At 37.7% G+C, this 21,862-nt stretch overlaps 1 protein-coding gene across 1 annotated transcript in view; it reads right to left on the bottom strand.

Moving 5' to 3' along the window:
* Window positions 1-10,201: 10,201 nt before the first annotated feature.
* LOC131233905 (serine/threonine-protein kinase TOUSLED) overlaps window positions 10,202-21,862 on the bottom strand; it is an 82,565-nt gene continuing 70,904 nt past the window's right edge. The window contains exon 16 of the mRNA XM_058230750.1: window positions 10,202-10,577. Within this exon, the coding sequence (XP_058086733.1) occupies window positions 10,482-10,577 (96 nt within the window). The 3' untranslated portion in view covers window positions 10,202-10,481. The remainder of the gene's footprint in view (window positions 10,578-21,862) is intronic.

The following is a 21,862-nucleotide window of genomic DNA, read 5'->3' as shown; positions in this document are numbered from 1 at the left end:
CAAACTCTTCTTGGACACCTATCACAATAACTGACTCAGCACCGCTTTTCTCTCGACCACGTTTAGTCTTAAGGTTTCTCGACCACGTTCTATCTACAGATGACTTGTATCACCCAAACAATGTCAATTATAATTCCATTAAAAAATGCTTTAAATATCCTCGCGGATCTTATACATGTTGTATACTTCTCGTACATTGACACATGTCCTTTCCTGATTGGCTCTTTTAAGAACGGTAACAAATATGATCGGTCTTTCCTTCTATATACTAACTCCCTATTGATTTACTCAGCCGAGATGAAAACTCAAATGATTGTTCTACTTTTCTCACGGCTATTATTGTGACATGTGGCATACAATCGAATCCTACAAGGAATCATAATTATCCTTTTATTAATGTGCAAGTCCCTAACTAATATGTATGCAATTTCGAATCAGTTTTGATTTTCTATACTTTTTGCTCTCTCTCTATCTTCTTTTTCCTTCGAAACTTCTACCATTACCATGGCTGTTTTTTCATCCTATACACTTTCTATCTTTCATCAAGAAGATTTCATTAGAGAACTTGACAATATTACCCTAAGATCATAGAAGATATCGTCTTCAATATTCTTATCGATGAAAGATCATTCCTTTCGCTTGGACCGACTTTCCACCTTAAAATCACTCATTAAGAGATTCTGATAATAGATCATTTTTTCCAATCTATCCAAGAGAAAAACTTTTGCTACAATCCATCCTTCAAAAATCCAATATCTTAACCAAAACCAATGAAAGGATGAGTAGAATAGTACAATCGTGTAGTTCAACAACACGACGACACATAGAAACAAGCCGGCATATATGAATGCATCAAGCTCTCTTTTTTAATATCCATCATACACATCCTTCCTTATTTCTTCTTCGACCGTTTGGAGCCAATCGACTAACACATTTCATTTTGGATGTGGTCCCATGAGTCCAACAATTATGTACATATGTGCTTTCACCGATCATCTTCCTTTTGGTGATGTAGTCTTTCCAAGTTTTGCTCAAGATGACGATTACTACTTCAATCTTCCAGAGAAAATGGAAGAGTGTATTCCAATTTCATGCTTCTCATAATTAGAATCATGCTAAAGTCAGTGACCGGGAACATACAACGTTCCTATTGATGTGCATATGTTATTATTTGTTATACGTGAATGTCGTTCAAATCACAAAAGAATATGTTTATCTAGTCCCACTAGCTTAAAGACGACAACTAGCTCTCACTCCGTTTGTGCACAACCATCTGTATCGCGGCATGTATAAAGCAAAACAAAATGTTTTTACCATAGTGGATGAGCTCTGTGGCTTCTCTAAATGTGGCTTTGCAAGTACTTTCATTCTTTCGTCTGCAATCCCACTACTCTTTCTGGTCTTCATTCTTCTTAAGGTTAGCATAATATCTTGTATTCCAGGATTACATGCATGTTTGCAGAGTGTATGAACTTTTTCTTTTCTCTACGTGCCAATCAATCCAACTGTTCTTTCTATCCCTTCTCAAATAAAGACATCGACGTAGCCTGGTTCACCAAAAAGAACTTAGAGATGGCCGACAACATCACTGCCGAGAACAGAAAATGGTCCTAGCAAAGCTATCTCCTTTACAGAGATATCCCTTATGATGGCACTATGGAAACTAGTGTCACTGCAAAGGCGGGATTCAAATAATACTATCTTAGTCTTCTTACCCATCAATTTGTCTTAACTCAAAGCATCCCTTACTCTTTCACTCATAGAACTGCCAATCAACCTCATTAACGTTCGATCGTATAGTTGGTTGACATCTATCACACCCTTCATAATAATTTTTAGATGATTTATGTCACCTTTGAACTGCATGTCTTCCAAAGTTGTTCCTACTAGATAATCACCTTCTATGATTGGTGGCAGAATTGCTATAATAAATTGATCATTGATCTTACTGACCTCATTATTGCCCAACTCTTCTCTCTTACGACCGGGAAAGAGAAACTTGTGGTCGAGAAGAAGAAACCAATGACCGAAGGAAATAAACAGAAATTTAAACTGAAACCATATATATTTCCAAGTTAGAGAATGACATGTTCACAGAGAACAAGAGCTACCCCAGCCACCTCTCTGTCAGCAACTAAGAGTGGTTGATCCGACATCTCCCTAGCACAAGCACTAGAAAATCTCAGCTTCTAGTCCTCCTAAGAAGGAATAACCTACTTAACTTGTTCCCACTGTTACAACTCCTTAGTGATTAAGAGAATTTCGAACCTCGAACCTTTGCCAGGTCACGCTACTACAACTCCTACTGCTCCAGCTTTACTAAAAAGTTCTGTTATAACATCTTGGGCAAGTTGTGCTATTAGGAAAACCTCAGGTATTTCTCTTGCAGCCAAGTTTGTCTCTACCTTCGAAAAATATTATAAAATGAAATTTTGATCGGGAATACCTCCTTCCAAATATGCTTGGGAAATGAAGCAGGTTCATAAGAGGCATGAGGAAGCTAAATTCAATCGAGCTTGGAGTAAATGTGAGAAAGATAAGAAAAGTTTAAAAAATCTCATCATTCCTTGATTATTATCTCAAACCTTATACACCCAATCCACCATATTTTCCTCTTTTTGCTTGTCCTTTTCTAGTGGCTATCAATCATCCAAACAAAATTTAGTCAGTGATCAACCGATATTCCACCTTTGTTGTTAATTCTGACTTAGGTGGATATTTTTTCTTTTATTTTCTACTTATCTCTTATTCTTTACCTCTTCTAATATCTTCTTATCTAGTGCAATGATGAAAGAAGTTACAGCTATTAAAGCTAAAGTTGTCCCTATAACTGTCTCTCATCCTCAATAGCTAAAAGAAACTACCACCTCTGTTGTTGAAGGTAAATTTGCAGATCCTATGGTGGAACTCAATGGCTCTAATTTTGAAGCAACCAAAGGCAACTCACCTCGACATGAAGGAATGTACCTGAAGACATGAAAACTACCCAACCGCTGGAACCTTTTCATATTTCCTTCTATTATGAGGCTCCATCAGCTATTCTTGACCAAGAAAATGATAAGTCATTTGCAACATCATCGTAAAATCCTCAACAAGGCATGTCTGCTCACTCCACTCCTGCATTAGCTAGTCACTCTATACCATCTACAGTTCTTGCTAAATGACCTACTTCCAATGCAGCTATTAGGTGTCCAGTAATTGTGGACAATGAAGAAGAAAAACCAACTCAGGCAGCTAATCTGCCAGAACCACCTTCCGATCGTTAAGTAGCCAGTGATGTTCCTATGATGAACTCTACCACTTTCACCATATCCAAAGTCTTCACCTCTCTAGAGCCATCATCTACTCTTATACTTACGCAGACAGAGATAGTTACAACATCTTCTATAGAGCCCAATAAGGTGTCTCTTGTTGAAAATGCACTCTTTTCTCTCGGCCAATCTCTTATTAGTAATATTGATGTAGCCGAATCTCCACTTCCTTCCCTAGAACTTTAGCAACTCAAAGATGAACTATGAGCTCTCGTACATTCAAGAGTTGTAAAAATTCTTTCCACTAGATCGGCCGAAAGATGTGCATCTCTCATCCAATATTATCAAGTATTTTCTTGCTTGGACGAAACCATCTTGGTGAAAGTACCTACATTTCATGAGTTCCTGGACTTTGTGCAAGAGCATCAAGTGATCAATGCCATGATCAAGAAGATTCAAGCAGAGAATTCAGCTGCAAATCTCAAAGTAATAGAGGTTAGTGTCACAGGGGAAATATTCTCTACCGCATACACCTAACTCAAATAATTTGAAGTGAAAATGGCTTATCTTTTTGCCTAGGTCACAACATTAGAAGAGCAATTAGAGGCTTTGAGGATACATCGTGAAGAGATAGAAAAGGCCTATGGGGAACAGAAGAGTGAAATCAACACACTGGTCGACTTCGTCCAAGACAAAACACCATTGGTCGGTCAAGCCAAACGTGTAGTCCTAAAGACTCAAGTGACTCTTGTCAAACAAGCGGCTAAGCAAGTGAAGATATTAGAGATGATCGCTTATTTTTCTTCTTTTGATTTTTATTTTTTTGGCCTTGTAAAATAATTTTAAATCTATGAAATCGGCTAAAGTGCCATTTTTGTCTTTTTGTACCTATCTCAACCATTCTTTACTTAATTTTTTTTATATACTATAAAGAAAGTAACTATTATAATGATGTGGTATAGAAATGAAGAGTTGTGCATCATTCTGTTAGTCAAAATAAATGCCACTATGACTTTGGAGAACTTCAAGGAGTCATTCCTTCTTCCCTAATCTTCTTATTCTAGTTAGTTTTTGTGTTTTCTTTAAGAGATTTTATTTCAATCATGTCTTTGGTTAGCTAATCTCTTAGTAAGAGCTAAGAGGTGAAGCTTGTAATTTGTTTAGATAATTATCTTACTTTGATTCATGTTTATATTAAACTTCTATTGATTTATGGTTTGAATGAAGGAATATTTTTTGTTTTCCATGGTTTCTTGTGACTTCAATTTCAGTAAATGCTCGGAAAGCTTTTGATATCTTCTTATCTTGTTTTGTAATTGTGAGATCTGTAAAATTCGTGATTCACCATTGTCTCTTGGGCATGGTGGATGATTGAATTCCCTTAAATCATCACATTGGCGCTTCATGTGGGAACTAATTCGATGAAAAATTCATATTTGGTTTAACTGCTCTATCATCCAACTGTATAGGATAAGACTTCAATTCCAGTTATATTTGTTAGATCAAGTAAGGTAGCATCTTAATGGCTACAAGTGGATCATTGGCGCTCTAGTATTCATTTTCTTATTGATAGTTTGTTCACAATTAATCTCTTATTCCAGATTTTAGTTTACATTCTTATTCTAATTCTAGTTCTTGTTTATTTCAGAATACATACAAGTTAAGTCCCTGTGGATTCGACCTCGGTCTCACCGAATTATTACTATAGCGCAACCCTACACTTGAGGTTGTAAATAAGCAATTTATTATTTACCATGTTATAGTCGAAGTACCTAACTATTAGGAATTTGTTAGTACCTTCTTCTTCATCCTTGTATTTGAACTTTAGAGCGGTCCAAATTTCTTTTGCAGACAACATTTGTGTGTACAGATCATACAGTCAGTTGGAAAGAGCATTCAGTATATGACCACGGCATAGGAGTTCATCTTTAGCTCGTTTGTTGCGAGCAGCAATCTGCTCAAGTGTGTAATCGTCGATTACTTCATGCAGTGATTGCAAATTTGGATCTAAGATGCAGTAGATCTTTAAGGCCGTAAGGAGAAACTTTATATTGTCTTATCACCTTCTAAAATTGGTTCCGTCAAACTGATTGAGACGAATCAAATCTTGATTCATCAGCTTAATGAAAAATACACCTTCGGTTTCTATTGGAATAACGCTTTTAAATTGTTATTGCAAATTACAGATCTACAAATTGTGTAAAAATAATAAAGAAACTGGAAAAATAAGGACAGGTCGAAGCACGTGTGATCACACTGTCTTTTAAGCGTTATTCGCCCCTTATCAGAGTGATTGAGAATGTTGATAGGTTGCAGGAAAATAACTTCTAGGATACAACAAGCCTATATGTGGTTCTGCATTTAGCAAACACGAATAAGCACAAATGGAACTCTGTGTATACAATTTTTTTCTGGTAGATAAATGAAATAAAATCTCATATCAGAGAGAAAAGTGGAAATTTTTTTTGCTGGTTTAGACACCACTGCTTTGGTCTATTTCTTGAGGATTGCTGGCTAAGGTTTGTATTGAACCTGGCCGGCTTGATCTTACTCTTCTTGTTGGGTCGTATGTAAGAGTGATTCATGTTATTGGTGATGGTTCAATGAACCACCCAGGCACTGTTTATATAGACCAAGGTTGTTGACCGTTTTGATCCAGGGTCATAACTCAATATGACCGTTTTATGGCCGTTGGTGAGAAACTAGCCGTTATTGGTTGTTTCTGACCATTATGCATCTGAAACAACCGGCTATTGTATGCTAACCATTTAGACTCATTGGCTACCCGTTTTATGACTGTTGGGCTAGCCACATGCAACAATTTTTACATGGTTTGATTTAATGCTGCATGCACAGTTAAACCTCTCTCAAACGACCAGTTTTCAGCCTCTATAAAAGACACACTGGGTGTGCCACGAGCACCTCTACGGCCACACTACCTTACATACCCATGCCCTAACACTAATTTTGATCCTGTGCCTGTGCATGGGTGTTCCAGTGCGAAGCAAGTCCCGGTACTCCACCGATCAACTAAGCAAATAATAAGGTACTCCATACCCAATATATAAACACAATATTTTCTTGTCTCCTTTTAACATGGGACTATTCCCAATACACCAAAATACCAAAGTTTTTTTCAAACAAAATTCTTTTAACACACACACGCATATATATATATATATATATATATATATATATATATATATATATATATATATATATTTCACAACAGCCTCGATTTCCTAGCCAATGCTTGCTTATTTCATAAGCTTATGACTATCTATACTATAAAGTCAGTTCGAGGGTTTAAAGTTAAATCTAGCCATTGCTTGCTCACGATGGGACGTCCCTCATATCCTCCAGCGTAAGTTAACATCATCATAATTTATAAACGCCAAGTAGCAATATTTATGGAAAGTAGCCCATCACCATTTCCAACTCATAGCAGTTTTAAGGATTCCACAGTCCAAACTACAATGAAGGGTGGAGCCTGCTCCATCATCAATCCTATCTATTGTCTTGCTCCTCGGAAACATGAGAAGTTAGTACCTGCTTACTAATAATCCAAACTTGCCGGCCTTCATCGGTGACGAATCAACGGTCCAAAATACCCCATAATTTGGGTGTCTCCAGCTAGTGTTGGCCCTCGTAACAACCTCTCTTGAATGTATGTATGCAAACAACTAATTAGTGGGGCTGCGTGCTACAGTGGGCCATCCTTTGTGGGGACCAGAAAAGATCAACCCCACCTAAATGGTTAAGATGTTAACCATTATTCTAAAACTGATGATCATCATTACTACATATCCTTTGATGAACATGGTTTAATGGCTCAAAAATGATTATTGGACACCAGAGTATAGGCAAACGACGTGATTATAATCTGCAGTGAAATTTACATGTGTGGCCCAACTGAGTGGACCAACTATTAAAATACAGAAGCGGACTGCCAACTGAGTAAACTCCATGGGGCCCACCGTGATGTACGTGTCTTAGACAGGCCATCCATCCTTTTTGCCAGATCACTTTAGGGCATGAGCCCCAAATTGAGGCATATCCAAAGCTCAAGTGAACCACACCACAGGAAACAGAGTGAATTGGACGGCTACCGTTGAAAAGTTCCTGGGGATCACAGATGTTTTGGATCAAGCTGATATTTGTGTATTCTCTTCATCCATGACCGTGTGACGTTATGAACAGGTTAAATGATAAATAAAAATCACTGTTGGCCCAAGGAAGGCTTCAACGCTAGACATCATTATCCCCACTGTATTCTGTAGTGTGTTCCACTTGAGCTTTGGATATACTTCAATTTTGGGATCATGCTCTAAAATGATCTTCCTAAACAGATGGATGGCATGGATAATATGCATACATCACGGTGGGCCCCACAGTTTACTCTAAAGTACTGATACAGGGCTACCTGTTTTTCTTTTTTTTTTTTTCTTTCTTTCTTAAAAAAAAATAATAAAATAATTTACAGACCCCCACATACTCACGCCGTAGTGGGCTTTCACCACCTATGGATACTCGAACCCTTGACCAGGTGTTGAAACTCTCAGACTTAAATGTTGCAAAATGATGACACGCAAGACCAACTGCAAAACTCAGAGTCTTGAGGAAAATCCGATGGCTCAATCGGCACTGATATGATAGAGAATCAGTGGTGTTATGATGGAACCAGTCTTTCAGCCAAACATTATGCAGGAGTAAAGATTGAAATCTGTGTAACAGCTGGATTCAGTTGAGAAACCTGAAAACTCAGACTCGGATGTATAGTTAGGTCAGATCAACTCAAAGACTCAGATGAGTTTTATTAGCAGCCATTTTGAGCCTTTTCCATACTACCTGGGATTTGGATTTGGAACATTATACATGAAATGGTATCACCTACAGTCTCTGATAGGTAATGGTTGTCACTAAAATCAGATGCACTCATTTTTTAAGTGGGAAAGGTCCTCAGTCTTTCATTCTTCTTACAGAATGTCAGCCGTCAACCATTTGTTTTCTACCAATCATTGTGTGGCCAGCAATTAGATGTCCAGGATCATATAAACAGTGATTTGGAACCCTGATCCATCCAAAGTGGGGTCCAAATGGCAGATTGTCCTAGCCGAATTCCCCACTCCCAAATGTTTAAAATCAAGCGGGGCCCGAAGATATTGATGGCTCTATCATACCACAGTTCAAAAGATTATTAATTGAACCTCTTTTATGCATAGCTTTACATGCTACAACTCGGGGGAAAAAAGAAATGATCAGATACAGTTGTTGTATCATAATCTAGGATCAATTTTTTTTGTTTTATTTTATTTATTTATTTTTATTTTTTTACTACTGTTGACAGTTCGGTTTGCATTCTATCACGTGTAGTGTGCTTGGGCGTGCCAAAATCGATATAAACCAATCAACTTTAACCCCAAGCACTGAAATACGCAGACATGTCAAATATGAACGTATATGACCGGATTCTTAAAAGATCGATTACTTACCACTTGCAGAATTTGATAATGATCAGGCGATAATTGGAAGGTGGGATTCTTTCTCTGAAGATGGGTCAGTGTACGAGTGTAGATTTGGATTACAACAAAATATTATAGTTAAGAATTGTTGCTACTGGATTACCACTGCTCAAAAGATAAACTGAGATAAAATATGAATTGATAGATTTGGTTTGATTGGTTGTTATGTTAGATTTGTAGGAATAAGCATTGGACTAGGTGGTAGATTTTATTGTTCAGGCACCTATAACAACGGTTGTTAAAGTATTACGACCACCTCTTCAATTAATGATTCCAAGATATTACTAGACCAGCAAGTATATTGGTGTCAACAGTGGCCTTTTGCACAGTTGGTGCAAAAGGAATATTGAAGACGGCCAAATATTTTATCTTGTCCCACCAAGCATGCCAAAAATTTTGACACAACGGTTTTGCACAACTGGTGCATAATAAATATTTATGACAGCCTAGTAATTGTTAGTCCCGCCGAACATGCCAAAAATGTTGACACTTTAGTTTGCTTTCTATCACGTATAATGTGTGCGCTAGAATTGATATAGCGGCTCAATCCAAACTAATCAAATTTGACTCCATGTGCCGAAGTCGTCTTAATATGACACTTTCGGATTTGTGGCCAAGTCGTCTTAATATCCCCTCCTTTTAGCTTTTAGGCAAGAGTGACCTTAGGAAGTCCGGTAGGAGCAAATGAAGTTGGACAGTTCTGCAAAGATACAGCTCACAACAAAGCTGTACACACCCTCTCCCTCTGCTTTGAGGGGAACTACGACTCTATTGTTCGTTCTCTCCCTGCCTGTTCTTTCCGGGTCTTACCCAAATGAACGAGCAAGCCTACACATTCAATTTTAGGGGGTGGACAAAAACTCAATTTTAAGTGGCCCCCAAACATGCCCTAATATTCTCCAATAACCTGTAAATTCTCTTTCCACTATGAATAGTTATTATAAGCCATTTTCACACATACTCGTACAAACTTTTTTTTGTGTTAAATACTAATATCTAATCCTCTAATAATATGTTCTTCTAGAGCCTTTCTAATTCTGTGTACATTGAATGGTTCCTAGAGTGCACATGCCTTGGCCCAATGATCAGGCTGGACAATCGATCAGCTGGGCCACAAGTGCAAACCATCATCCACCTGTTCAAACCATCTTTCCTTTCTTTCATGTGCCATTTTTGTTCTGCCACTACATTACATTCAGCCATATCTTGAAATGTGATATCCCTCCAACTGCAGGCTTATAATATAATCTCTCCATTTTGTCTTTTTTTGCATCAAAACCAGCCAGCCGTTTTGTCTTCCCTTTTCTTTTTTTTCCTTTTTTTTTTTTTTTAGAACATTAGATTTGCTGTTTCAAATTTTGCCCTTGAAAAGATCATATATTTCTGTAGCTCCTCTTTTGAAATCAGAACTATAACTGAGAATAAACGTAGCTAACCATGTAAACTCAATTTCATTGGCAAAATATGAAAGGAAAAAAGCTTCATCTGTTGTTATAAAATTAAAAAAGAAAAAAGAAAAAGAAAAAGAAAAAGAAAAAAAGGAAGCTGCAAAGTAAGAATTAAGCAAGCAGAAATACAATGACCAAAGAAACAAAAGCTTTACAAAATTTACAACATTCATGTGGGTATATCTTTTCACCCGGTGATGACAAAGGAAATCCAGTAATTCTGTGCTTGTTTCATGGATCCTCAGCTTTGCTCACATCCCTCATCTCTTGGTGTATGAAAGATACGGATCTTGCGCAATGGTTAGAACATCGGGTCTATCTGCTTGGTTATATGTCAAACATCGCCGAATCAGCTCCTGCAACATTATGAGAAGTACCATAAATTACTATAATGGTGTTTTTTTCTCCTTTTTTTTTTTGTGACAAAATTTATTGAAAGAGTAGAAGAAAAATACAATAACCAGCCCAAACAAGTGACCTCTCTTGTCACTCAAGCTTTGAGGCGAAACAGCCACCAAAACAATCACAAACAAATGCAGGCAAAGGAAACATCACTCCACAGCAGAAAGAACCACAAGACCTATTTGTTACTCATGTCTGGAACTCTACTTTCCAAACACTCAAAACGTCCTCAAAACAGCATTCCCCTACATTTTAGTCTAGATAGTGTCCATCCAGTCCAAGATTGAAGTGGTGACATTGCACTCATGGGCTTGTTTATTTTGCCGATTTCCTCGGTCCATGTAAAGGAAATGTGTCATAATTATGATTTTACCATTACCAAACCAAATACAGGAATGGTTGGTCAAATGCAAATGTATTTAGGAGATAAGTTATTTGTAATCATTGCACTTTTTCATATAATTACTGTGAAAATCTTGAATCCAAATACAGACATTAGTATATTTTGGTGATGATTAGACATTAAAGTAATGTAAGAATGACACCATTACAATTTTACTAATGATAAATGAAACACAGGAATCAGCGGTCAAATGCATATGTTGTGTAAAGAAATTTGTAATCATTACTCATTTTATTTATATTAAAGTGGGTGATTGGGGAACAAACAGGCCCTAATTGAATAGGAAAGGATTTTGTTGGTTTTAGAAAATTTTGTAACTTCTCTAGAAAATTCTCATGTATTTGAAATTTTCAATAGTTTTCTCATTTTTTTTTTAATCATTTATAAGCTTCTATGTTTGTGTGGGGCCTAAATAGTGTTTTTTTTTTTTGTTCCTCAATACGTAGGCTTGTCACTTGTGTGTTGCCGACTTGCCATGTTGCTTCTGTTTTAGCATTGGAGATGGAAAAATGTTGCTTTTTGAATCATATAGAAAATTTACATGCACATGGGATGGGGAAAATGTTATTTTTTGAATCATATAGAAAATTTACATGTACATGGGATGGAAAAAGGAGCAATTTTTTTAACTTGATTATGCATTGACAATGAATCAATGATGCATCATACCATTTTTATTTTTATTTTTTGCATATTCATGACAAAACGGATGATTGATGTGTTTCTTTTGATTTATATACAAATTTTATTTTATTTTATGACATGTTTTATGAAAATTTGAAAAAACCTTACAATTTACGATATTATAACAATTATGACAACATTGCTATTTAGGAAATTAAATATAGGAGTTTTGCTGTCAATCCAAGGCTATCAAGTTCATAAAATCATCAGATAGGATGAGACAGCATTCTCACCAAAAAGTGAACTGTTACGTCATCATAAACATGATTAATATACACATTACACACACATATATACATACATATTTAGAATCCTCTAAATATTTGGGATTTTTTTCATATTTTTTCACCCAAAAAAAAAAAACCCACTAACCTATGCATACCAATATGGGTGGGTACCATTATGCCCACCAATACCAATATGGCACACCTGACCAAGAGCTTGGAGCTGCAGGAATTGCTTCTTGATAGAGACCTATCAGAAGTGACGAGAAGGATGGGCGGTATGCAATAATGGTGACAACTGAGTTTATGTGTCCCGACAATTTCACCAAGGATTTCATCTCATAATCAATAACCTTTTCCCCTCTTTTCAAACAGAGAGCACATGCCTTGAAATAAATCCTTTAGGAGAGCATCGATCTGAGGATCTTAAAAAAAAAACAGGTTCTACAACCTTTACCGACAATGAGAGAACACCCTTCTCAATTTCATGACCAAATTTTCTAACAAGAGTCTCATTCGGATCATCAATGTGCCTCCCCATTTTGCTAGCCTTCTGAACCTCCAAACTAAACTGCTACGGTGGTAACATATGGAAGCAACCACCATTGGATTCCTCATGATTACCTTGCCCCAAAGGGCCAAAGGCTCCTTGAATCTCCACCACCGCCTCCTTCCCTCCTGATTGGGTAATTCTCCCCACCAGAGATCAATGGGCTTGTGGGGAAACGGTTGGAAACATTTCAACAAGCTGAAGGGATTAACAGAAATTTGGGGATAAAAACAACTGTTACGATAAATAATAGAAGTACCGACTCATTAATGACGATGGTTGGCGAAGTGAGTAGAGGTGCCCGAGCATTCATGACAAGAAAGTAGCCTCAAATTTCAACCATTTCTTTCAATATGTAGTTCAAATTCAGACCTGGACCCATGATTTGAATGCTAAAGAAATCCATTTTGCTCTTTCCATTTTATCACACTACTAATTGCAATTAAATTTGATAGTGCTTCTAAATATACCCTATAAAAGGGCTAGATCAAATCATCCTATTAGTGGATAACCAACAAAAAATGTTAAAACCAACTTAAAGAAACAAAACACTACGATGTAGCCTAATCAACCATATTCTAACATCAAACAACAATTTCTAGTCCATTTATAACAATCTGATCTTAGAGCCGTCAAACAAATAAAGACAATAGAAGCACTCTTAGTACTTTGAGGCAGGGTTTTAAAATGGTGTTATGACCCCATAAACAGCAGACTGGTGTTACAGTTATATAACAGTGGTAGCTTGACGAATCAGGGAGAGGAAAAAAAAAAAAAAAAAGATTAATGCAAGGATGGAAAGCATTGGACTCTGACAAATAAAAGATTTTTTTTTTTCACTGAGAAGGACAGTAGCACCATTATGGTTTAAATAATAATTAAAAAAATAAACCACAAGATTAGATGATGGATCTTGTTTTCAAAATATCAGCCAGTCTTCAAGACAATGGCCATTGTTTAACAGCTATTGTTTGTTTATATAACACATCAGGGAGTGACCATTATATCCTATTATAACAGCTGCCAAAATGTTCTTTTAGAACCTTGCTTGTGTTACCTACAATTTAGTTTCATATCCAGTTCCAGGCCATGTTTGGGTATTGATTCATGCATTTTCGGAAAAGTAGGATTCAACTGGAAGAGGAATCATAGGGACCTCTGCATTGGCAAACCTTGAATCTTCTTATGCACAGAATCCATGCTAGTGGAGCCCACCCCACCACGGATAAGAGATGCCCCAAAATCTTCCAGACTTGGAAGTCTTTGAGCTTTGGACTACTTTCCATTGGTCGAGGGGCATCTGCTTCATTTTTTCCTTAACCATTTACGAGTTGCAGGTTGGTCAAAAAGTTATGATACTCCAATCTCACAGATTTCAAGGATTCCACCAATCCATGTTACCCGGACACTTCTACTCTTTGGGTTTCTGCCGGCCCACACTTGGACACTCTGCACAACACAACACTTCAAAATTGGTTCGGACAGTATATACTAGTGAAGTCATTGAAAAGTACAGCATGTTGGACACTTTCAAGTGAGAAATCCAAACATATTCTCCACACTTTCTCGATTCTTTTTTAGGTGAATTTCTTTTGTCAGGTGAAACATATCTCGCTCCTAGCCCTTAGGCCTGTCTGCATTCATAAGGGTGTCCTCTAAATTCTATATTTAGTTCATTTTTCATTAAAGGTACCATGAAAGAGCACAGCATTGTTGCACTTTTTGCCTTTTTTGTTCTTTTGTTGGGGTTCTCTATTTTTTTTTTAAGTGCTATTCATAGAAACTAATAATAATGTGTGATTAGAGATAAAGGTAAATGGGTAAATGGCAAGAGACAATTAGAGATAAAGGTAAATGGGTTCCTCCAGCCAGCGATGCCCAGGCCAGAGTTTCGGAACAGGAAGACAGGGGGAATTTGGGAGGTAGCAAGTAAGAAAAGGGTGGAACGACAGCATAATGGAAGGAGCGGCCCGTCGGGGTTATCAGAGTATCCAATTCTCTTCGTTGAGAACTTTCCGGTAGGGTGGCAACCGATTAATTTCGAAAGGGTCTTCAGACAGGTGGGGATAGTCAAGGAGGTGGTGATTCCGAGAGAAGAATTCCTCCACCCTTTGGGGTTTCGCGTTCGACCGAATGAGTTTGAAGCAAGAGGTTCAAAAGGCAGTCCAGATGCTAAATGGAAAAAGCTTCGACAGCCTCAAACTAAGGGGCTGCTTGGATCGTAAGTTGCCTAATATAAGTTACTTATGCCACAAGTAGCTTATCTCAGCTTCTACTTATTAAGAAGATAAGAATGTTTGGTAAAAAACATACTTATCAGCTTCTCCTCTCTTTTGTCTCTCCTATGCCTCTCTTCAGCAATTTATGAAAAGTACAAAAGCTAAAAAAATTAACTGAAGTGATTAAGTACTTTTAAGTAGAAAAGTTACTTATAACTAATCATAAACCAAACTTACTTATCTGAAATAAGTTACTTATCTACTGCTGTAAGTAGAAAAAAGTAACTTATTTGGTGGGATCCAAATGGGCCCTAAGCGTCCAGAAGGTGCGGTATGACCTAGAACAAAAAAACAGGGAAGAGAAAATGTGGAGCAAGGAACAAAAATCGGAGACAGCTCAAGGCCGACAATTCCAGTGAAATAGGGTCCAGTTCAGGACTCTCAACTGGTGGGTGGTACCTGGGAAATCTTATAAACAGGTGGTGAAGAATTCACAAAACCAAGGACTGAGGGATGTTGACAGATGGGGAGTCTCTGGAGGAAAAGTGGGTATGCAGGGAGAGCACAGAGGAGGGCCTGGAAGTGCGTATACATAAGGTCTTGGAAGATTCAATGAAGACCTTTGAATTTTGTTTTTATGTCTCGGTTAAACCAAGCCTGAAAGAGGATGCTTTGGTGGAATGCTTATCTCAGAATTCTAAAGGCTTAGACGAAGAAGATCTGGTGGTGAACAAACTACAGGAATGTGTTTCTAGTCTCCCTCAATTGCCAAAACAATGCAGATATCATCCTAACCATGTGTAAGTTTGTTCGAATTGAAATAGTGAGTAAGATTCCCAAATGGAATAAGTGGTCTTTGTTTGGATGGGAAGAACATTGGTATTAGATCTGGAACATCCCGATGGAATTCTGGATTGATGAAATCTTCAAGGAGATTGGATGATGAGGACATCCAACCGTTTAAAGTTTACCGTTGATGGAAGCGGGCCCCACAAGCATCACTATGGATAGGATGAGATCGAAGAACAAGAGAAGCTCATTGCAGATTTTTTATTTTTTTATTTTTGTTTAGTCTTATGTTAATTTCTCATTGCAGAAATTTCTATTTTTAGATGTTTCTATTTTCAGAAATTGCTATTTTTGGATATTTTTATTTTAGTTAATTTCTTGATTTTCGGAAAATTCTAGTCTTAAGAGATTTCTATTTTTGTTAGTTCCCTGTTTAGGTTGTTTCTAATTTAAGTAACTACGGGTGTTTTGGTATTTTCATTTTATTTGCAAGTTCTATTTAAAGGAAGTTAAGGCCTAAACATTGGGGCGATTTTTTGGAGAAAAGAATAAAGCTACTGAGTTTTTCCACAGTCCGGTGTGAGACCTTCCTCTTCCTCCAGCTACTCCTACTTTCTTTCTCTGGTTAATCATTCTAATCTTCTTCTTACTTCTTCATTCTTCCATCTAGTTTATTTACAAAAATCTGAAATTCTATTTGTGAATTTCCTACTTATTGGATCTATTCAAACGTCCCCAACTGGTAATCCTATTTAATCTAACAGTTTGTTAAAAGATTAGATCATCATGTTGGATGGTTTAATTGACCCTTGTGAGACATGAAAATCCTATCTTTCGTAGGATCCACGTTTCATATTTAAATCTTTAGTACTACATGATTGTAATGGATGGCCATGATCATTGATGAGTTTTCTTTCAGATAATTCTTATTTATGATGAATAACCACGCTGAAAATTGATTGTTTATTTTGTGTTTTATCTTAAATTCTAATTCCGCACATCTAGGATAGATCATGTTGTCCTATATCATCGAAGCTTGCATTGGAGAGGTAATAGCCATGGAACCCCGAACAAATAACAGCGATGAGCTACGTCTCACCAAAATGCGCATCAGGAAAAAGAGAATCAAACCTTTTCCGGAATCGATAACATTGCGGGTTGAGATTACAAGGCCATCAAGGGTGTTCCAAGAACTAGAGGAGCAAATGTTAACTGAGGAAGCAGGTCTCAAGATTGCAATAATGGCGATTGAGTGGATCAGCAAGGCTGGAGCACCGAAAAAGTGCTCCTTTGGAGCATGGGAAGAAAAAAGGAAGTCGTGTTGGCTTCCGATTAGCCCTCAAAAAGGATTTCCAAATCCCCACTCAGCTATTGAGACACATGGGAGAGAGAGAGAGGGAGAGTATGAATGACGAGGAGACAGGTTTTGAAAAAGCAACGACACCTGGCTTCTCCTCCGCCACGAAATTAAATGCTAAAGAGAGGAAATATTGCGGGAGCCAATATTCTCGTCAGAAGAAATCGTCTCTCGACCAAGTGCAAAAGATTTTTCATGTGTGACTTTAAATGGTTCCTCCACACAAGCTCCTGGGCTACACACACGTGCCACGGAAAGAAACTAAAGCAAGCCAAGGGGGAGCCTTCTCTGCTTCCAGTCGTCAAAGGGACACATGCACAGGGAGAAAAAACAGCGGATGAAGTTTTGACACAGGCCCTTCAACCGTAGAGATCGGGGATCATCTCTGAGCCTTCCGACTCTTTCCTAAAGTCAAATGCAGATGATCTGATAGCCTGTTACTACCTCTGTAAACGTTCCGGAACGAAAAGAATTCGAGGATAGAGTTGACGCAATCAGGGGAGCAACCTCAGAGTTTCCAAACGGAAAGACAGAGCAAGATCCTTTTGCAATTAGTGGCATACAACGATTTCGATAATGAAACAGAGTCAAAGGACAGGGATGAAAATCAGGAAGCTCTGGAATGTATAGGGCCAGCAATAAATCAAGCATCAATCTAGATGAATAAATTGGACTTTAGGCCACAGTTTAATAGAAACAACGGAATCACAATCGCTGACCCCACTGGCGATTGAGTGCCAGGCGATTACAGCAGAATCAATTAAGGCAGGCATGCAGATAAGTAAAAGGGCTGATGCCGTTTGTGACATATCATTACCGCAGAATCGAAAAGTTTCTATGGCACGAGGTAAGCAAATTAAGACTTTTGCAGTGGAAATTGCCTGGCTGGTTGGGGTCACTTTCATCGATAGACTGGAGGATTACGTAGCATTATTTGAATTCATCAAAGAAAGAGGAAGACAACCAATTCAATCAGACGAGTCTAATTTGATGCATATCAGTGATACGACAGCAATGGTCACAGTTAAGGAGGATGAGAGCAATCCGGAGTTGGGAAGCACTGAATCGGGTATTATGGGATCAGCAAGTATCCAGTGAAAATCATGAGTTGGAACATTAGGGGGTTGGGGTTTCCACAGAAGCATGGCCAGATCAAAGATTTTTGTAAAAGGTATAAAGTGCAAATCTCAGTTTTTCAGGAAATGAAGTTGGAAGGGATAGAATAGAGGATGGTAAATTCAATACGGTGGGGGCAGATGAAAGAATAGGAAGCCTTAGATGCTATAGGAGCAGCAGGGGGTATACTAGTTGTTTGGGACACAAAAATTTGGAGTAAAGAAGATTGTTGGAGAGGGAAGTATTCTATGCACGTTTTGCTCAAAGAACTTTCCTCAGGTTTTCAATGGGTATTTTCAGCGGTATACCACACCTGTCAACCGAGACTTTGGGCGGAATTTTGCGAGGAGCTGAATGTCCAGGAATCGAATAACAAGCAGTGCGAGGAAATTTTCAGAATGGATTAATAGAAATGAGATGGTTAATTTACTTATGGGCAAAGTAAGATTCACATGGTTGAATGGCCAAGCAAAAGCAATACCGTCAAAATTAGATTGATTCCTCCTATCACCTAATTGGGTGGAACCTTTTAGGTTTGAACTTGCAAAAAGAAATCTGTAAGCAGAAGAAGAGGTTTTAGGGGCCGGAGAGGAGGCTATAAAAATCCTTCAAAAATTCAGCTCATTGATGCAAAAGGAGGAATCAAAGGTATTTTCGGAGTACGAAATATAATGCAAGAAGTATTTTGAGCAAAATACAATGCTAGACTTCGTGAGGACGAAATCAAATGACGCCAACGCTCATGGGGTTTGTGATTGAAAGAGGATAAAAAAAAACTTTTTTTCCATTCAATGGCTACTGCTGGAGCAAGATCGAACAAGATAAAGTTGTAAATTGTGGACGAGGAAAGGGTGCAAAGTAAGGCCAGGTTTGTGACACGCAATGTTCGAAATATTGATACTATCAACCGATATTATCGATATCGCAGTCCAGCAATGCAAAACCCTTCGGAAGAGACTAAGAAATTAGTAAATTTTACAGAATACTTTGTATCGATCAATATATCAAAAAATATCGCATAACATCGCCAAATATCGTTCGATATCACTAAATATCGTTCAGTATCACTAAATATCATGCGATATCGACGATACTATCATTTTTATCGGGATTTTTTTTTTTTTGTTTTTTCGAGAAATTTGGTTGTAGAACATCTACGTCATTATCCGAAAAAATCAGAAAAATAAAAATAAAAGAGAGAAAATTTCAACAGGTGGATTTCGGTACCTGTAGAATAGATCGCCCTGATCGGAAGCTACATTTGGTGGGCCATTAGAATCGAAACGTTGTTCGTAGGTTAGTGCAAACAAAATCTCCGATTTGGGAGAGATTTTGGTGAAATCCGTATATTTTGACAAAACCTAGAGAAATTCTCGGCCAAATGATAGATTTGGGAGAGATTTTAGGGTTCCGGAAGGCCGGAACCCTCTCTACTTTTTTATTTTTCCTTTTTACGGGAAGCAGATGGGCTGGTGTGAAATCGGATTACATACTATGTTACACAGTACGCTTTTATCATACTGAGTAAACTCTGTTGGGCCCACTGTGAATGTATGTGGTCTATCCACGTCATCCATTTTTCTAGATCATTTTAATGGTTGAGACCAAAATTGAATCATATCTAAAGCTCAAATGGATCATACCACAGGAAACAGTGGGAATAATAATTTTCACCGTTGAAACCTTTCTAGGGCCCACAGTGATGTTTATTTGTCATCCAACCTGTTCATAAGATCACACGGACATGGATGAAGGGAAAACACAAATATCAGATTGAGCCAAAACTTCTGTGGACCCCAAGAACTTTTCAACGGTAGAGATTCAATTCACATCGTTTCCTGTGGTGTGGCCCACTTGAGCTTTGGAATCATTTTTGGGCTTAAGCCCTAAATTTTTCTATTAAAATGGATGTAAGGAGTGGATAAAATACATAAATCACGGTGGGCCCCACAGAGTTTACTCAGTACGCTTAGCATACTGAGTTACTCAATACGCAATCCGCTTCCAGCTGGTGTACCGCACACCACCAACCTGGTTGGTATGTTCATGTCACCAAGTTTTGTGGGTCCCATCATGAGGTATGTGTTATATCCAAACCGTTCATCCATTTAGCGAGCTCGTCACAAGGCTTGAGCCGAAAAATAAGACAGATCCAAAGATCAAGTGGACCACACTACAAAAATAAGTGGGAGATTGAACATCTACCATTGAAACCCTTTTAACGGTCACGGAAGTTTTGGATCAATATGATATTTGTTTTTCCTCTTCATCCAGGTCTGTGTGACCTCATGAACAGATTGGATGGAAAATAAATGTTATGGTGGGCCCTACGAATATTTTAACAGTGAAGGTGCGATCCACTTGAGGTTTGGATTAGTTTGGATTACTAGTAATCAATGTTAGTCTAAGGCATTTCAAGCGCACATCTAGGCATTTTGGGCAAACTGCCCCTCAATTGGGCCACAAGCAAGGAGTTCTCCGAGGCATGCACCTAGGCACAAGTATTTGTGTCCGTGTGGCACCTACATAATGTTGTTAGGTACCCTTATGGGAGCCTCGAAGAATGGCATCGTGGGTTTTGACACCCATTAAGGGTAGAAGGGCATCTCATAAACCCCATTAAAGCACATTTTGCCCATTTGTTCTAGATCAAAGCTTTGATTATGAATATTACCTATTCTCTCAAATTTCTTAGATTTTTCATGAACTAGTGAATTCCCAAGTTCTTTCTTCTATTAGTGTTTCAAGTAGAAACATTGAACTTCCTAAGAGCAAATTGAGTTTCCATTTGCACCATAAAGATATAGAAGACAAATTGCAGATTTTAAGGGAATTGGAAAATTAGGGTTTAGAATTGGGGGAATTTAGGAATTTGGGGATACAAGGTTTTGAGCTAAGAGGAATTGGGATTTTTATGAAATTAAGGTTTCATGTTTGGAAATTTGGGGAAATTGAAATTTCTAAGGTTTTGTGGATTCACTGTTATGTTTGAGTAGATATGAGTTATTGGAATTGGTCTCCAACTATCACTCTGTTTAAAATACATAATAACTTCACATTCTAGTTTTATTTCATTGTGTTAAGATTAGTTTTAGAGCTAAAACTCCTAAACAGAGTGATACACTGCCAGTAATTTTTTGGAATTGGTCTCCAACTATCACTCTGTTTAAAATATGTAATAACTTCACATTCTAGTATTTTTTTGCATTGGGTAAAGATTAGTTTTAGAGCTAAAACTATTAAATAGTTATCTATATGTAATATGGCATAAAACATTAAGAAAGAAATTGTGCCTGGAATCTCCAGGCATGCTACTAGGAGTGTGTAGGTGTTTTGGGCATTAGCAGGGAAGTTGCACCCAGTGTTCGAAATATCGGTATCGCACAATGTATCGCACCCTTGGGATACAGATATGTATCGGTTATCGCACGGGATATATTGTTTGTATCGCATAGTTTATTGCACTTTTTGGGAAACATGGGGAAACATTGGGAAAATGGTTGAATTTTTTAATGAAACGTTAGGGATTGTTAAAAAGGCCCTTAATACACACTTTTAAATCATAACATCTCAAAAAAAAGATGCACATAATAAATTTCCTTTGTATAGGGTCCTAAAGTTTCTCAGGTCATTTTAATTTATGATACAAAAAATGAGGCAAGTCCATGGCTTAAGTGGACTACAAAGTGGATATCAAATCATAAACGTTTTCTATGGTGTGGTCCACCTCAAATTTTTATATTCTTCATTTTTGGGATCATGCTCTAAAATGATCTTTCAAAACGAACGAACAGAATAGATGTGATGAAAATATATCATAGTGGGCCCCACAGTGAGGGATCCACCCACCTCTGTGGATCCGAGAAAACCACGCCCATTTGTCCCGTCAGCCTGCAG

This window comes from Magnolia sinica, chromosome 18 (genome assembly GCF_029962835.1).
Source record: "Magnolia sinica isolate HGM2019 chromosome 18, MsV1, whole genome shotgun sequence".
Taxonomy (NCBI): domain Eukaryota; kingdom Viridiplantae; phylum Streptophyta; class Magnoliopsida; order Magnoliales; family Magnoliaceae; genus Magnolia; species Magnolia sinica.
The sequence above is the reverse complement of the archived record's forward strand: the minus strand, read 5'-3'. Positions and strand labels throughout refer to the sequence as shown.